The sequence below is a fragment of the Lytechinus variegatus genome, chromosome 2 (assembly GCF_018143015.1).
Source record: "Lytechinus variegatus isolate NC3 chromosome 2, Lvar_3.0, whole genome shotgun sequence".
NCBI classification, from domain to species: Eukaryota; Metazoa; Echinodermata; class Echinoidea; order Temnopleuroida; family Toxopneustidae; genus Lytechinus; species Lytechinus variegatus.
In genome coordinates, this window is record NC_054741.1 from 2,923,361 (window position 1) to 2,939,412 (window position 16,052).

General features: G+C 36.6%; 1 protein-coding gene across 1 annotated transcript in view; it reads right to left on the reverse strand.

Moving 5' to 3' along the window:
* LOC121407067 (transport and Golgi organization protein 6 homolog) overlaps window positions 1-16,052 on the reverse strand; it is a 38,278-nt gene that overhangs the window by 17,850 nt on the left and 4,376 nt on the right. Inside the window, exons 4-13 of the mRNA XM_041597987.1 lie at window positions 15,625-15,734; window positions 11,050-11,212; window positions 10,109-10,286; window positions 9,122-9,304; window positions 6,777-6,900; window positions 5,009-5,158; window positions 4,256-4,474; window positions 2,707-3,850; window positions 2,133-2,284; window positions 940-1,053 (exon numbers count right to left, since the gene is read on the reverse strand). Of these exons, the coding sequence (XP_041453921.1) occupies window positions 940-1,053; window positions 2,133-2,284; window positions 2,707-3,850; window positions 4,256-4,474; window positions 5,009-5,158; window positions 6,777-6,900; window positions 9,122-9,304; window positions 10,109-10,286; window positions 11,050-11,212; window positions 15,625-15,734 (2,537 nt within the window). The remainder of the gene's footprint in view (window positions 1-939; window positions 1,054-2,132; window positions 2,285-2,706; window positions 3,851-4,255; window positions 4,475-5,008; window positions 5,159-6,776; window positions 6,901-9,121; window positions 9,305-10,108; window positions 10,287-11,049; window positions 11,213-15,624; window positions 15,735-16,052) is intronic.

Here is a 16,052-nt window from a genome sequence, read left to right on the forward strand (position 1 = left end):
TTGTCGCATTGCCAATGGGAGAATCTCCATAGCATTAGTGATTGCAATATTCAAATGCTCATAACTTTCTCATTATTTGTCCGATTTTTCTCAAACTTTCTTTATTCTTATTCTTTGATTTTTCTGTTTCTACACAAGCCTCTTTGTTCTAAAGGTTTCATTCCCCTTTAAGGAAAAATGTCAACACTACTATAAATAATATCACCATCATCATTATTATGATTAATATTACCTCTCTCTTTCTCAAACTAATTTTGACTTCATTATCCAATTAAGTGAAGCAAGCTATACATATTTGCCATAGTATGATTGCATCATTTCTGAAGTAAAACATAAAACAAATAATCATCAAATCCTTTATGGCACAGATGTGCTATCTTTCTTCAACTTCTTTCCTGAAAGATGGTTTCATTTAAATCACCTCAGAGGACATAGTTTATCCCATCACCTTCTCTGATGGTCATTATTTTCTTATATACCTCCTATCAGACATTTCCAGCCAAATACTAGTACTTTAGATCATCTTATCAATCACCAATGGTGATAGGTCTCATATCTAAATGCTCATTTAGGTATGAGATCTATCACCATTGGTGATTGACTAGGGGTATTGTGATATCTCACAACTCACAACCACATTTGTGCTTTGGACAACAAGTTGAGATAATGTCTGTCTGACATGTTACTGATCATCACTGTTGATAACTGGGCGTAGCTAAGATCAAGCTAGTTTGCATTATCACATTGTGCAACATATGTCACAATGCTGCAAATAATAAAGAGCAATATGTTGCTGATGACCACTGGCGATTGTTATGCTATTCAATCACAAGCCGTGATAACGACTTATAGCGCCCTTAGTACTGTTGACACAGCAGGCTTTCTGGTAAATTTTACAATGGCATACAGTAGAAAAAGAAAGAGTATGGCTCTACTCACTTGTATGGCATCTTTTCCAAGACCTCGCAGGAGAAGGTTCATGACCTGAACAGCTGACCTTTTGACCTCGGGCTCAGGGTCACTTTTGAGAGCAGATGTTACACAATTCAGAACCTACAGAGAGGAAAGATATCATTAAATGTACAATTAGTTTGATTAGCCCTGCTTCTTCTTTTTTTTTCATTGAAATTGTTGTTGACATTTAATCTATCTAAGAATTTAAATTTGATTAATTGAAAGCAGGAGAGAAATAATTGTTCATTGATTAATTTTGACTCTTTGGAGACTGTTTTGTCTAGATAACAGCCAATATACAGTATATACTGGCATCATCTCCAATGACTTAAACTGAAGATGAATGACACATGTTGACTTGTGTTCTTGAGCAATTATTGTCCAATTTTTATGCATGATTAGAACTCATGAACATTTCTGACGTAAACTTGATCTAAAAATGTGTAGAAAGTCACAAAACATCACAGCAAGACTTCTTCACATCACAAATTTCTCACAAAAAAGCAGGAGGGGGCTGACTGAACCCCCTTCCTCCTGGAAAGATTAATCAATTTCACTTAAAGGGATTCTTCGGGCTAAAATTATTAACATCTGAATAAAAAGAGTAAAATTTACATAGCAAAATGCCAAAAATTTCATTAAAATTGGATAAAAGTTATTAGATTTTAAAGTTTAAAAATATTTTGTGAAAACAGTTATATACACATTGTTATCAATATTCTTTGAGTAGGCTGATGATAAAGATTGAAATAAGCAATTAAATAAGTTCTTAAAAATAAAATAAGTTGCAGAAATGAATATCTAATGCACTAAATCAGTTGTCAATCCATTTTTTTCTAGTTCTTGGAGGAAAGAACTCGAATAAACCTAATTTCATACAATGAAATACAAAAGAACATGTTGGGATATGACATCATCAATTTGCTCATTGAGTATTCATGAAGATAGGCCTAGAACTGTTTCATCAGAAAATGAAAATCTTTAAAAGGTCATAACCTTGTTAATCCTTGTCCGATTTTTATCAAATTTTCAGTTTTGTTGTTGTCTGATTTTTCTCTGTTCAAATCATATTTACTTCAGACTGGACTACCCCTTTAATAGTCTCCATCATAGGGAGAAATTGCCATCTAACATAGCACCGGGATATCTTAAAAAAAAGGATGAAAAAATGTTTTCACCTCATGAATCACAGCACCAATGGAGTACTTAAGAAGCCCACAGACCTCCCCTAGATGGGCTAGACTGCTTGCCCTGATATGAGCGTCCGAGTGTCTGGTGGCGGCCATGATGGTATTCAACAAGAGATCCCTGTAGTGTGGAACTAGCTCTCCTAGAATCAAACACAATTTATATTGAAATGACATCAATGGATCTGGTCTCAAGGGATTAAAGGACTATATCAACCAACATAAAGTTTTACTCTGTTTTGTACATATTCTTACAAATTCATACATTCCATACATAAATCTATGTATTATCTTATGATATCTTTTAAATATGTACATTTTATCTAAATTCAATTTCAATATTTTTAAAACTAATTTTTGGTTATTGTGCTTGAAAAATATAGTGAGAAATAAATAAATGAACCTCACCAAAATACATACAGAAAATTGGGGAACCTTATAGGGAAAATATCTGACAACATATTGCTAGACAATTGTAAAAAAAAACACATACAAATAAAAAAAAGGCTAAAAGCTCTGCAAATATCACAAAAGAAAATTATTGCTTTAAAGGATCGTCACATACCAAGTTCTCTTGTTGCTCTGACCAAAGCTTCTCCCATCTTGAGCGTCTTCTCCAAGGAAACCGTTCGACTGGTCGCTGACCACTGTCTGCTCTGGTCGGACGCATGACCACTGGTGAAGGTACTGCAGAGATGAGGCATAACCCGGTCTGGATGTGATGCTGCCAAAGCTACCAGTCCATTGATGCATGGGAGGTAGATGTAGGTGTCGTCATCAGAAAGATGTTCTTCAAAGATCGCGAGTAAGGTTTTGCTCTCAGCTATGGCTCTAGGGTCTTTCTCTTTGAGGAGTCTGGTCAGCATGATGAGACCGTGGCCTCGTACAGGGAGCAGAGGGTCTGTGAGGTCTCTAATTGCTTCATCAAAAGCTTCACTTGTTGGCTTTTCTTGTTGCATTGAATCCTCATCTTTCCTATTTTGTTGATCTATCTTGGGATTATTATGATTCGCTGGCATTTGAGATTCACTATTATCAAGGTCTGATACTCTACTTTCAGTATCTGCTGATCTATTATTCTTAGATATCTCCAAATCACTACTACTTTTGTCATGCAATGCACTTTCTCCAGAATGAACTTTAAGATCACCATCAGCTCCAGTGTTATCTGCTTGTTGACATGGTTCTTGTCTCTGAGACACATTTTCACATATCCCCAAAGAAGGATTTGTCCAAGACAGTTCATCCTGATTTTGATTTGTAGATTTACCAGGAATATCCATACCCTTAGTTCGTCCCATTGCTTCTCCCTTTTCTTCAGTATTTGAATGAGGTAGTAAAGGTTTGCCAATGTCGTTACTGGTAGAGACCTCTCTACTGATCCTGTTGACCTCTTTACTGCTCTTTGTACAACTACTTGCCGGTACATCAGATTCTACAGAGGTCTGAGCTTTTGTTCGACCTGGCACTCCAATGGTGTTGCCCTTGGTTGTATTTACTTTCAACTGTTCATTCGTCTTTCCACCTTTCCTCACGTCTTTCCCTGCGTGGTGAATGGAGGATGATGACACAGCACCATGAGTTGCTATGGCAATCGCAAGGTCATCTGCCATCTTCTGGATGAGTTCCAATGAGTGAAGTTTGGCAATGGTCATCAAAAGGGGAAGAATATCCTGAAGGATTTTTCTATCAGTTGATCCAAATTTTTTCTGTGTTGAATGAAATGCAATCACGATTAAAATAACAATAAAAAATAATAAATAATGATACCAGTACTTAGTTTTTGTACATTTAGTGCATTGGAACAACATCTCTAAGTGCTTTACAGATGTATCATTACCCAAGCCATTTAATATGTTCTTGCAACTGATTTCATGCTGGCCAAACAAATACTTGGCAATTCATAAGCAAATACCCAAGATAAATTTTAGAAAGCAAATTAGGTTTTTCCCTTCTACATTTCATGGTTGATACATGTTGCTTCATCTTGTCAACAATATATTTGATTTTGGTCAGTCATATGCAAGGAGGTCAAAGGCTAATGACAAATGCTGATGGAAATACAAGACTTTTTATGAAATGCTCCCATGAATAACAGCTTCCATTAACTTCACCTTCTGTTCTCCAGTGGTCATAGCAGAGAGCAAGGTCACAGCCAGTGTCAAGGTCTCTGTCTCCAAGACACCTGGGATGTCTATCCCTTCCTCTCCCTCCTGCTTCAGTCGATCCACACACCTCTGGAGAGAAGCCTGACAGAACTGTAGCAGGTGGTAAGTGTCCTTGAGGACATCAGGTCCAAAGGCCTCACAGAGCTGCTCAAGAACAGCCAGAACCTGATTAAAGAAATACAAATTATAAATGATGAATATTCAATGTTCTTTTATAATATGTTTTCTTATTGAAAGGTACATATATTTTCTTCAAATTACACTGTGTTCAAAATATCTTCTCACTTATAAAAAGGAACATCACTAAACAATCATTCTGATCACTTATTGATGATGATAATACTGCTGCTGATGATGATGACAATAATGATAGTGATAATGATGATGATGATGGTGATGATGATGAGGATGATGATGAAAATGATGGTTGTAGTGATGTTAGTGATGATGATTGTGATGAAGATGATGATAATGGTGGTGATGATAATGAAAATGACGATGATAATGATGATGATGTCGATGACAGGTGGTGACAATGGTGATGAGGGTGTTTACTGCTAATAATGTGAAAATGATAAACTGGTGATGATGCTTGGTAAGAACAATTACATCAGTGATGATGATGATAATAGTGTCAGTGCAATGATTAATAATTTTCATCAATTTTCACCAAGAGCATTAAGTCAAGGTCATACTAACCCTGAGAGCGTGCTGCACTGTATTAATCCTGTCAGGCCATGAAGAAGGCTCTAGGTCCAGGAGTTCACTACTATGTCCTGAAGGACCAGACGGAGGATCTCTCTGTTCCGAACTGGAAGAATCCAGTGATGCAACTGCTGCTGTCATCTCCTGCAATATAAAGCATTCTGATAAGTGATTGCATATCGCATACATTCGTAATTCCGAAGGCTTGGATATTCCAAAGGTTTGTTTTTCCGAAGGTTCGTATTTCAGAAGGTTCGTAATTCGGAAAACAAAATGAGGTTCGTAATTCTGAAGGTTTGTTAGTCCGAAAACAAAGTGAGGTTCATAATTCTGAAGGTTTGTTAATCTGAAAAACGAAATGAGGTTCATAATTCTGAAGGTTCGTTAGTCCGAAAACGTAATGATTAACGAACCTTATTCCGTTTTCGGACTAACGAACCTTCGGACCATTGAACCTTATTTTGTTTTCGGATTATCGAACCTTCGGAATAACGAACCTTCGGAATAATTCCACAAATGTTCGGATTAACAAACCCTTTTACGTTTTCGGATCAACAAATATCGAGGTATAGGCAATTTATGTGTTTCGGAATTACGAACCTTCATAATTACAAAGTGTAACCTTGCATTTATCAAACAAGCATTGAAAATTGCTTTTACCAGAATATTCCTTTTAGTAACATGAAAGGAATTTTGAACTCTCCCAATAATCATTTTCACCTTTCTCTCAGCATGATTATACCCTTCAAAGCACTCATAGATTTACATTTATAGATGAAACTCCACAAATAAGGTCAAATGTAACCTCAATTTTCTCCCTAGATATAAACATCAATAAGGTCATTTACATTATACATATACAAGCACAGCAAACTATTGGCAGGGTATTGAAAACTGAAGAGTGTGTTTATTTCCACAGACCATAACACTTGGCTAAAGTACTTTTTCAAATTTGTAAATCATGATCAAATATTAAGTCATTTTGTGCACATTGTAACAATTCTTTTCTTTCTTTTTTTACAAAATACCACAGACCAAAAATCATCTATTCATTGAAGTTTCACTCAATGTTCATATATCATCATATTCAAGACCCTAGTATGCACTACCTCATCTAAGGCTGATCCTCATTTCTGAGGTGTATATTTCTTAAATCTGCCATCTTTTATCACTAGATCACTTAAAATGGTTAATTATAATAATAATAGTAATAATAATAATATTATTAAGGCGTATTGCCACAGTTATTCAGTTAACTATTTCTACCCCTGGCAATCCAGTGGTTAATTTCTATCTTATTGTTCATTCTTTGATATCTGAATTGTATGTATTCTTTCTGTTCTCTTCATTTTGCCAAATAAATAATAATAATAATAATTCCGCATTTATATAGCGCTTAATACATCGGAACGACGTTTCTAAGCGCTTTACAGACGTATTATTACCCCGGTCATCGGATCCTTGCATGCCCGCATACAATGTATGCACCTTCTCCACTCCCTGGGGAGCATTCCAACAAGAGTTCCAAGACTCAATTGCTAGGCATACTACATATAGGCTTTCACATCCTACCGGGTACCCATTTAACACCTGGGTGGAGAGTGGCAAAGTGTGGATTAACGCCTTGCCAAAGGACGCTAGGCCATGGTGGGATTCGAACACACGACCCTCTGATTACAAGGCGAGAGTCAGAACCGCTACACCACGACGCTTCCACAACAACAATTTTCATCAATGACCACCACGGAGGAGTAATACTTACATTGAGTACCGAGATAAAGAAGTCAGCAGAGAGCTTTTCCTGTGAGACCTTGAGTAAAAGAGCAGTACAGCATCTTCCAATGTGCTCATGGCTCATCAAGGTCTGCGTGAACAACTCCTCAACACTGTCAACACAAAAGGGCCAAGAAATGAAATTTCCAGTGTGACCAGCACATTATCACTTATAATGACAGCCCTTCTTTTACAATTATTCGATGTTGGATAAACCATTTTTCATGTTACCTCTTTGTAGCATTCAGTTACTTTGCTTCACTATTTACTATATTTCTTTGAAATTTATACTTTTGTATTACATATGCTATATCTAAACAAGTTCTGTAGTAATGAGGAATGCAATAGAAAATAAATCAAATATGTGCTGGTTGCTACATAAGCACTTGTCCGATTGCCTGGGGCAATTAAAAGTTAGAGTCGGGCAAGTGTTTTGAAGTAAAGACCAAAACTACTTGCACAAATTCAGCAAGCAAAATTCTCACAGTAGAATGACCAGAATTAGGGACGATATGAGATGATATTGACCCTAATTTTGGTCATGACAGGCAAGATAAAATCACTTTGGAAAAAGAAATGCAATAACAAGGTAGATCAGTTCATGTCAAACCAGAGAAAAAGGCCCATGGTTTTTTATAAAACCGCAAAACTTTCTTTTTAAAAGGTAAAACTTTTTTTTCAAGGATTTTTCCGGGCAAGTGAAATAGATTTTTGGGCAAGTATATTCCAACTATTTGAAAATTTACTTGCCCGACCGGGCAACTTGGGGGCAAGTGCTTCCAAAAAGTTATGTAGCACCCTGAATAGAAACATTACACTAAAGGAGGGAACATTATGGCAGTGTCCCTAGTGCAATCCTACAAGTGACTTGCATTGTTCATCCTCACATTATACCATAGATAAAAACAATGGGGGAATGAACTTTCTCAGTCACCCTGCTGCATTAAAGTTGATCTACAGACCTATTTGTTTAACCTATAGTGCCGTCGACAACTAAATCCATCTTTACAAGAAATGAAATTTGTTTTGTATACATTCAAAGTAAATTCTAAATCTTGTTTTGTCATCACTCACTGGTCTGACTAGCTTATTATGTCATGGGCGCTGGTGCCCTTATTTTCTAGAGCTTCTGTGAGTACTGAGCTGACCAGGCTTGCCCCTTAAATTATTTGTGAACGGAGCAGCAAGCAGGAGGGCACAGGGCCCCACAAAGATGTAGCTAGGAATTCCGGTGAGTGATGCAAAACTGTACTTTTTTCATAAATCATGTTCTCTTTCGTATCAATAATCTATTTGATGACTTTGTTTAACATGCATTTTTGTAGTTTTTTCTATACATATTCATAGAAACTGTTGCTGGGCTGGCATGATGAGCATCTTAAAAGTTTATCCCATAAGCCATATTACATGGGTTCAAAAATACCAGTACGTAAAAAATATTGATTATTTCCTCCATAGACTACAGTGTGAACTTAAGCATATTATCTCAGCAATTAAGCGACCGATTAGCTTCAAAATCTTGGGTGATTTCATTCCGACCTAAAGGTATACATGCAAGTATGATTGGTTACAGCAAAAGCTACAAGAGAAAAAAATATTTTAGACACTGAATGAAATTAAACAATCCCTTTAAAAATGAAATGAAATCAGGGCTGCCAAACCGTAATTGTGAAAAATTCCTTTTCTTCATTTCTTTATATCCCGTTTTCAAGCATAGAATCCTATTTTTTTTTAAAATGAGAACATACACCCAAATCCTACTAATATGCTTTTCACACTGCATTTCCTTAACCCCATACTATCCTTAACCCCGGACTATCCTTAACCCCATACTATCTTTTTTTCGATTCACACTGTCTTTCTTAACCCCATACTATCTGCTCAACCGTGGTTAATGCCTTAACCCCGGACTATCCCTCAGCTCATGAATATTGATGATTTTACCATACAATTCGACTTCTGTGATTGGCTAATGCTTAGCCCCACTTTCCTTAGCCCTGTTTCGTTTTCACACTACATCTCTTAAAACCGCAATTGTGGTGCTAGCACCACAATAAGCCGGCTAACCCTGCTTTTTTGCAGGGCCAGATAGTACAGTACTATTTACCATGCTAGCCCACTTTGCTAAAACGTAGTGTGAAAACGAAGTGGGCTAAGCTTAACCCCGGGAAATTGGTGGGGCTAAGACCACCCCCCCCCCTTAGCCCCATCAATTTCCCAGGGTTAAGGAAAAAATTGCAGTGTGAAAAGCATATAAGAGGGGAAAAATCCTATTTAGTGTCATTTTCCCTTAAAAAAAAATCCTACTAACTGCTAGCACTGTGAAATGATTACCTTGAATCTCCTTGATAGACCATGATTGCACCACCGCTAGATCCTGGTCTGAATGTGACCTTGCCATTCATTCTGTCATTCAGACCATGTGCCCGTATGGCTGAGATGTGTTCCATGGCATGGAGGGCTGTGCTATGATCCGAGGTACGGAGGTAAGTACATAGGATCTCCTCTACCTTTGCCCTAGACGAGAGTGAAGCAAGAAGCAAGTGGAAGGCCATGCTTAAGATGGTTACATTACAAGCACAAAATACGATTGTTTATACATTAAACATTGCACTCATGTTTGGAATGAAGAAATACCTTTGACTTATTTGATTTATAAAGGGTAACAAACAAAAGAATGTAAAGAGAAGATGAATTGAAAGTCACCACTGATTTTGACAATCATTCGACTTATTCATGTTAGACTTTTTAGGCAAGGTTGAGTCTACTAATAAAATAATATTTAGTAACCACTTGAACATGCTTTGCAGGGGATCAACGCAATGATTGTCATCACTTCTTTGACGTTAGCCAAGCAGCCCGTCTGGTGCACGAGCATTTCAAGGAAAGTATTCTTGACAGGTATTCCTGACAGGTACCCATTTACTACATCAGGGTGGAGTGCAGCACAATGTGGATGAATTTCATGCTGAAAGAAATTGGCCCCCTGGCTGGGCAAACATTTTATTGAGAAGTTTGGTCTCTGTGATTTTATCAATTCACAAATTTGGAGAAAAAAAATGTTTTGCAGTAGTGGCTACCTGGACCTGGAATGCCATCCCTCTTTCAAAGAGAGTAGTTTCCAGTATTGTCATCTTCAAACCTTCATAAAACTTACTTTTTTCTTCCTCATTAAAATACTTATCTACCTATTTTATCAGTTCTTTGAATGACTGTACTCATGAATTGTAGGTGTGTTTTTTTTACAGTGCTTCATTATAATCAGTATTATGGCAGAAATTTAACAACTGCTTTTGCTATGTCAAGGAAAGACCCATTTACCTGAGGTTGCAGACTCCTTCCATAGAGAACGCATACAGAGAGAAGAGATGATGAAGGATGGGTGTAAGACATGAAAGGAGGAGGGGGCTTGGTTCTCTTCCAATGATAAATATTCTGTAGATGTCATTGATGCATTGTGATAGCTCAGCCTCACTAGTTAGTATGAGCTGACTGCTACCTGGGTAAGGAAGAAATACAGGGGGGGAGGGGGTGATTTGTGGTGAAAGTGTCATGGTGTAATGGTTCTGACTCTCGCCTTGTAATCAGTGGGCAAGGTGTCAATCCCCACTTTGCCCCTCTCCACCCAAGTGTTAAACAATAATAATAATAATTGGCATTTATATAGCGCTTTATCAATCTAGGACTGTTCAAAGCGCTTCACATTTATTATTACCCGGTCACTGGATTCATAGCATTCCAAGCAGCCTGTTAGGCGCACACTTGCTAAACCAACCACAATGACGGTTGTTTCCTACCGGTACCCAGTTAGCACCTGGGTGAGAGTGGCAAAGTGTGGATTGACGCCTTGCCAAAGGGCGCTAGGCCATGGTGGGATTCGAACACACGACCCTCTGATTACAAGGCGAGAGTCAGAACCGCTACACCACGGCGCTTCCACATGGGTACCTAGTAGGATGTGAAAGCCTATATGTACTATGCCTAGCAAACGAGTCTTGGAACTCTTGTTGGAATGCTGAAATCTTGTTGAAAATTAGTATTGGTAATTCAGTTTATGACTGCAGACAAACAGAAAACATATTGTGATCAATTTGTAATAAAATTCTCTTTGTAATGAAAGTATCATTAAATATCTAGTATCAAATTATGAAACTTGGTATTTTTCATTTCAAATTTAAATGTACATAATAATAGAGCAATGTTCCAAATCAAAATACAAATGCTATCACCTTTATTTTTTTAATGTGCTTTTTAATTATTACCTTTGGCATCTTTTTCAGCTTTGAGAGCTTTGAAGAGTGGGTCGAGGATGTACTGCTTGGCTAGCACTTTCTCATCTGTTACTATGACAACTATAGAACTACTGATGACTCGGATGATCTGTCTCATCATGATGTCATCTCCAGAATGAAGAACATCTAATATCTGCATAAGAATTAATAATAATTTCAAAGGTGGACATGACTGACCAACACAAAACATTGTCTCTCTCATTGATTGTTTGTTATAAATAGTTAATCTTCTATAAGTTTTCAAAATACATGTAATTATTGATGGTGCAGAGAGTAAATTAGCCTGTGATTTTATCCGTCTGGATAAACTTGTTTTGAGAGGAATGTACTAGTTCTGCTCTTAGATAATAAATTTATTGCAGTATGAACGTATTGAGTAGAGAAATATTGTGTGCAAATGTCTCTACTGGTCAATTCCAGCCAAATGTTGCATTTTTCCATTTTCAAAAATTTCTTTTCTGAGCAATTTTGTTTATACTGTTTATAAGTATACAGTTTAAGGTTTACAAAAACACACTTATATTTACTATACCCTCATTCATTCATAAAATACACAATGTACACTCTGTTGCATTGTGGTACTAAGATTTCATAGAAAGTGTACAACTTTCACCCATCCCTGGCTCCTGGCAAGCAAAGGGTGCTGATGAAAAATTCTACTTTCCATGTGACCTCCAAGCAATAATTTAGCATTAGCTGTATTGTTTTACATGCTGCAGTGAAACTGTGAGGCACAAAATACATTTCAAGGTGTGTATGTTTGATGTCCCATAAGTCACAGTTTTGAGCATTAAGTTTCCCTCATATGCTGCCATAGACTCCTGGAGACAAGTATTGGACTTTTTTATCTACCATAGTACATGCTTGCTTCAACAAATCAAGCTGCATCTGTATTGGACTTGGAATAGCTATACTGGGGGGACATACATTTAAGTCCCATAAGTCACATGTCCCATAAGTCACATATACAGTTTGTAAACCATGCCACCTTAAAGCTGTCCATGATAGCAAGGAGAGAGACAGAATGCTTAAAAGCTGGAGAACAGTATGCTGACTGTCAGAAAAAACAGTCTGAATATCATAGGCAGTGCATTGAACAACAAAAAAAGTTTGCATTGTGTGCCCAGTCCAGAAAGAAGGAGAAAACTGAATATGATCACTAAAATGCAAAGCTGAGTGCAGGTAAATTGGGTTTGTTTCACCCTAGCTTTTATTCATTTTTATAGGTCCAGATCATTCTCTTGGTTTTCTTGTCCACTTGGAGTATGCATCCACTGTTTTACATACGATGTGAACTTGGTATATACATGTAGTTCCATGGAAACTACTAAAACCTATGTCAATGTCCCATCAGTCACAAATTTTGTAGTTGAGCGACCCTCTGGATCCTGTCAAAATAAGAGCACCAGTCCTCAGATGCATTTAAGGCTACCATGAGCAGAGTTATTAAAGCCCCTGTAAATGCCAACAAATTGTTCAGAAGCTTGCAATCAAGTTTTCTCAGAATCATTCCTGCCGCCTGCCAATAGAAAGGAACATGCGCATTTAAAGAGGACCGAAGGGTGATGTCACAATGTCATGAACATCGATTCGGCCGGTTCTAAACCAAGTCACAGCTGCATGATCGTCTTACACATTTGTATTTGCAAAAATGGTGATGCGTGTTGTCCCTGGTTGTTACCATCATTCTGATAGTCGTAAAAGGGCACTGGTTCATAAAGCTTTTCGTAACTTAAGAGCGACTTTAAGAACGACCGATGATCCTTGTGGTAAATGTCATCATAAATTGGCAATGTTTTAGCACATAAGAAAGGATCACTTGTCATTCTTAAAGTTGCTCCTAACTTACAACAGCTTTATGAAATGGCCCCAGGTTATTTTGTTTAGAATCAGGCTACCATTACACCATGACAACTGACATCATCACTTTGGTACTCTATAAATGATGATGTCCTTTATACAGACATTCAGAATTTCTATGAAAGAGATGACATATCAACCCAAGCAGCTGGCAAAAAAAGAAGTTGTGATAGGGTGCACCCCCATGATATATTTTTTAAACAACATTTTTTGTATTGCCTGAAGTGTATAATTAATGAATCTTGATGTTCCCTTTGTCAAATCATGTCCCATGGGGTTCCAAATTGGCAATTTTTGGTGGACATCTTGGATTTTTCATGAAAATAAATTATTTTCATATTTTTTGCACAGACAATGGTAAATCTTCCATGTAAATGAATACACTTTTTACTATACAAGTATACATGTACATGCAGTTTAGATAGTAGAAATCGATTGCAACCGTTTTCTAGACAGTCCAGTTAATAAATTTTTTTAAAAGAATTTATGCCAAAATTTAAATATTTTTAATTTTTTGTCAAAAATTTGCCATAAACATCAACAACTAATGAAAATATGAGCATTTGACACAAAAGAGAATATATTAACAAGAATATTGATATACTTCATGGCAGCATTAATGTCTTAATTTTCTTACATGTATACACTGTAAAGGTCATTTTCTTACCATACTGTACGAGACAGATAGAGAAAAGCAACATTTATTTGTCCCATCTGTAACAAATATGTCCTATCATTATGTCCCATCAGTCACAATGGAAAGTGTTTACATTCTTTCTAATTGTTCATTTTTCATCTCTTTGCTAAATATTTATGATTGTAATTGTTTATTGATTATTTTGTACTTATTTGATTACAGTTCTTAAAACTTGATGACAAGTTAGGAAGCATTTTTTTTGTTAATGTTCCCTTTATATAAATGAAGTGCATGAAAACATGTTTCTGTCCTTTGTTGAATTTATTTCTGACACAATGGCATGAATTATTAAAGGTGTCATCTTATTAGGGAATATTTATTCATGCTGAAATTAAGTTTGACTTAAAAAGTCATCGAGAGGAAATGTAAATTCCATGAAATGAGATAGGGTCCCATCAGTCACATTCACTTGTCCCATAAGTCACACACGATTGTACACAACTACTGAAACAAATGAAATGAATAAAGTCCAATTTAAGTACTGTTAGTGAGCCCTATCACTGGTTAATCTCCAAGCCCAAATCTAAAAACATTGTCATAAAACTGAGATAGATATGGCACTTTGAACAAAAGAGCTCAATTTGTGTGGTCCAGCGATGTCCCATAAGTCACAATGACATTTCTGAAGATCTAGCACCCTATGCAACCAAGCTGAAAGCATACATTTTTGTATATAGTAAGTTTCAGTATTCTTCTTACAGTTTAATAAAGTAAATCCATGTTTGTGCAGCTACTATTTCAGATATGCACCTCAGTTATGTGGAAAAAAGTATCAAATGTCCCATAAGTCACAATGGAATACCATGTTTCAGAGATGCAGGGCTATGTTACAGTGGAAAACACTGCCCCTCGGATAGGATGTTAAATGGAGGCCCCGTATAGAGGAAAATCACAACCTCTGCACGTTAAGAACCCACTGCACTATTTGTATAAGAGTAGGGGGAAACCCCGGTGTAGTGGTCCACCTGCATTCCCCCAAACAGTTATATTGGGAGGAGAGACCTGCGGGTCATAGTGATTCAGTTCACTTTTCGCCTTCAAAGGCACAGATAACGCTGAACAAATAATAATAATGATGATAATAATAATAATAATAACAATAATAATAATAATAGTAATCATCAATCAAGTGGACCTATATTGTAAGACTTCACTTCTCAGAACGTTGCATTATGGCTTAGGAAGTGCGAACCTGGCCATATTTGAGAAGTTGAGGACATGATATGGTGCTATAAAAGGTTGCTGGTTCATATTTGCTTTTAATAAGGGATGATGATTATGAAGGTGGTGATGAAGCAGTGTATAAATGGAAATTTCTTTTGTGACGGCTGATTGAAGTCCACCAATTATGCTCAGAGATTTGCATGTACTATGGCTTATCAGGGTAAATATTTTTGACAGACTTGGTTCTTTCAAGACTTTTGGGGGCTTGTTACCATATGCCCCGCATATTTTTTTAGAAGGTGATGGTGATTTTGATGGAGATACTACGAGAGAGAGAGAAAGAGAAAGGGGGTGACAAAGATATTGGAAGAACAAAAAAAATATTTCATAAATATTTTTTCAACTTTTTCAAATGAAACCTTTTGCCAATTCTCTTTATCATGAACAGAGTAAAAAATGATAATTTCCAATAAAAGGAAAAGTTATCACCAAATTGTAATAGCTAAAGACATAATTAGATTGAAATAATAATATGTTTTCACATCTTTGGGGTCTGAAGGTTCAAAATAAGCAATATTTTAGAACAAGATACATACTATGTACAAGGGTGTTGCAAAGTTAGTCTTTCAAAAGTTGCACATGACTCAAATGAAAAATGTGTGAAAGGTAGGGGTAACTGGTGAAAGTCAATTGCGAAGTCCCTTTGCGAATATATCACAAAAATTGTCGAGGGGGATGATTAAGCCTCTCCTGAGGCTAGATATCTTTGAGAAACAGCAATCAAAATCCTGATTTGACAGAACTTTTCCAATTATGATTCATACCTGACAGCAGATGCTTTTAAAGTAAGCCTCCTTTGAAACAGCTGTGGAAGGGGGCGTTGCTAACAGGTTTGCTAAGGCATCACATCGAGCCCAAGAACCAGATGAGGTGTCTGTACATAATACCATACAAATATTAGAGTTCAGGATGACGGTATGATTTACGACATAGGATTTATTTCATATTAGATGCAACTGTCATGGTGGGTTCATTTCATTAAATCATGAGCATGGTAAACGACAATGTTCTTAATAATACAAAATAAATATCTAAAGATATTCATTAAATTCAAAAGAATGTAGCTGCAGCAAACATTTTTTTCATAGAACCCAAGTCAATTATCACCATATCATAATGGATCTAGATCTGGTTTACTCTCATACTCTAAACTGTGTGGAATCATGACCTCTAAGCTAAACAAATGATCGTA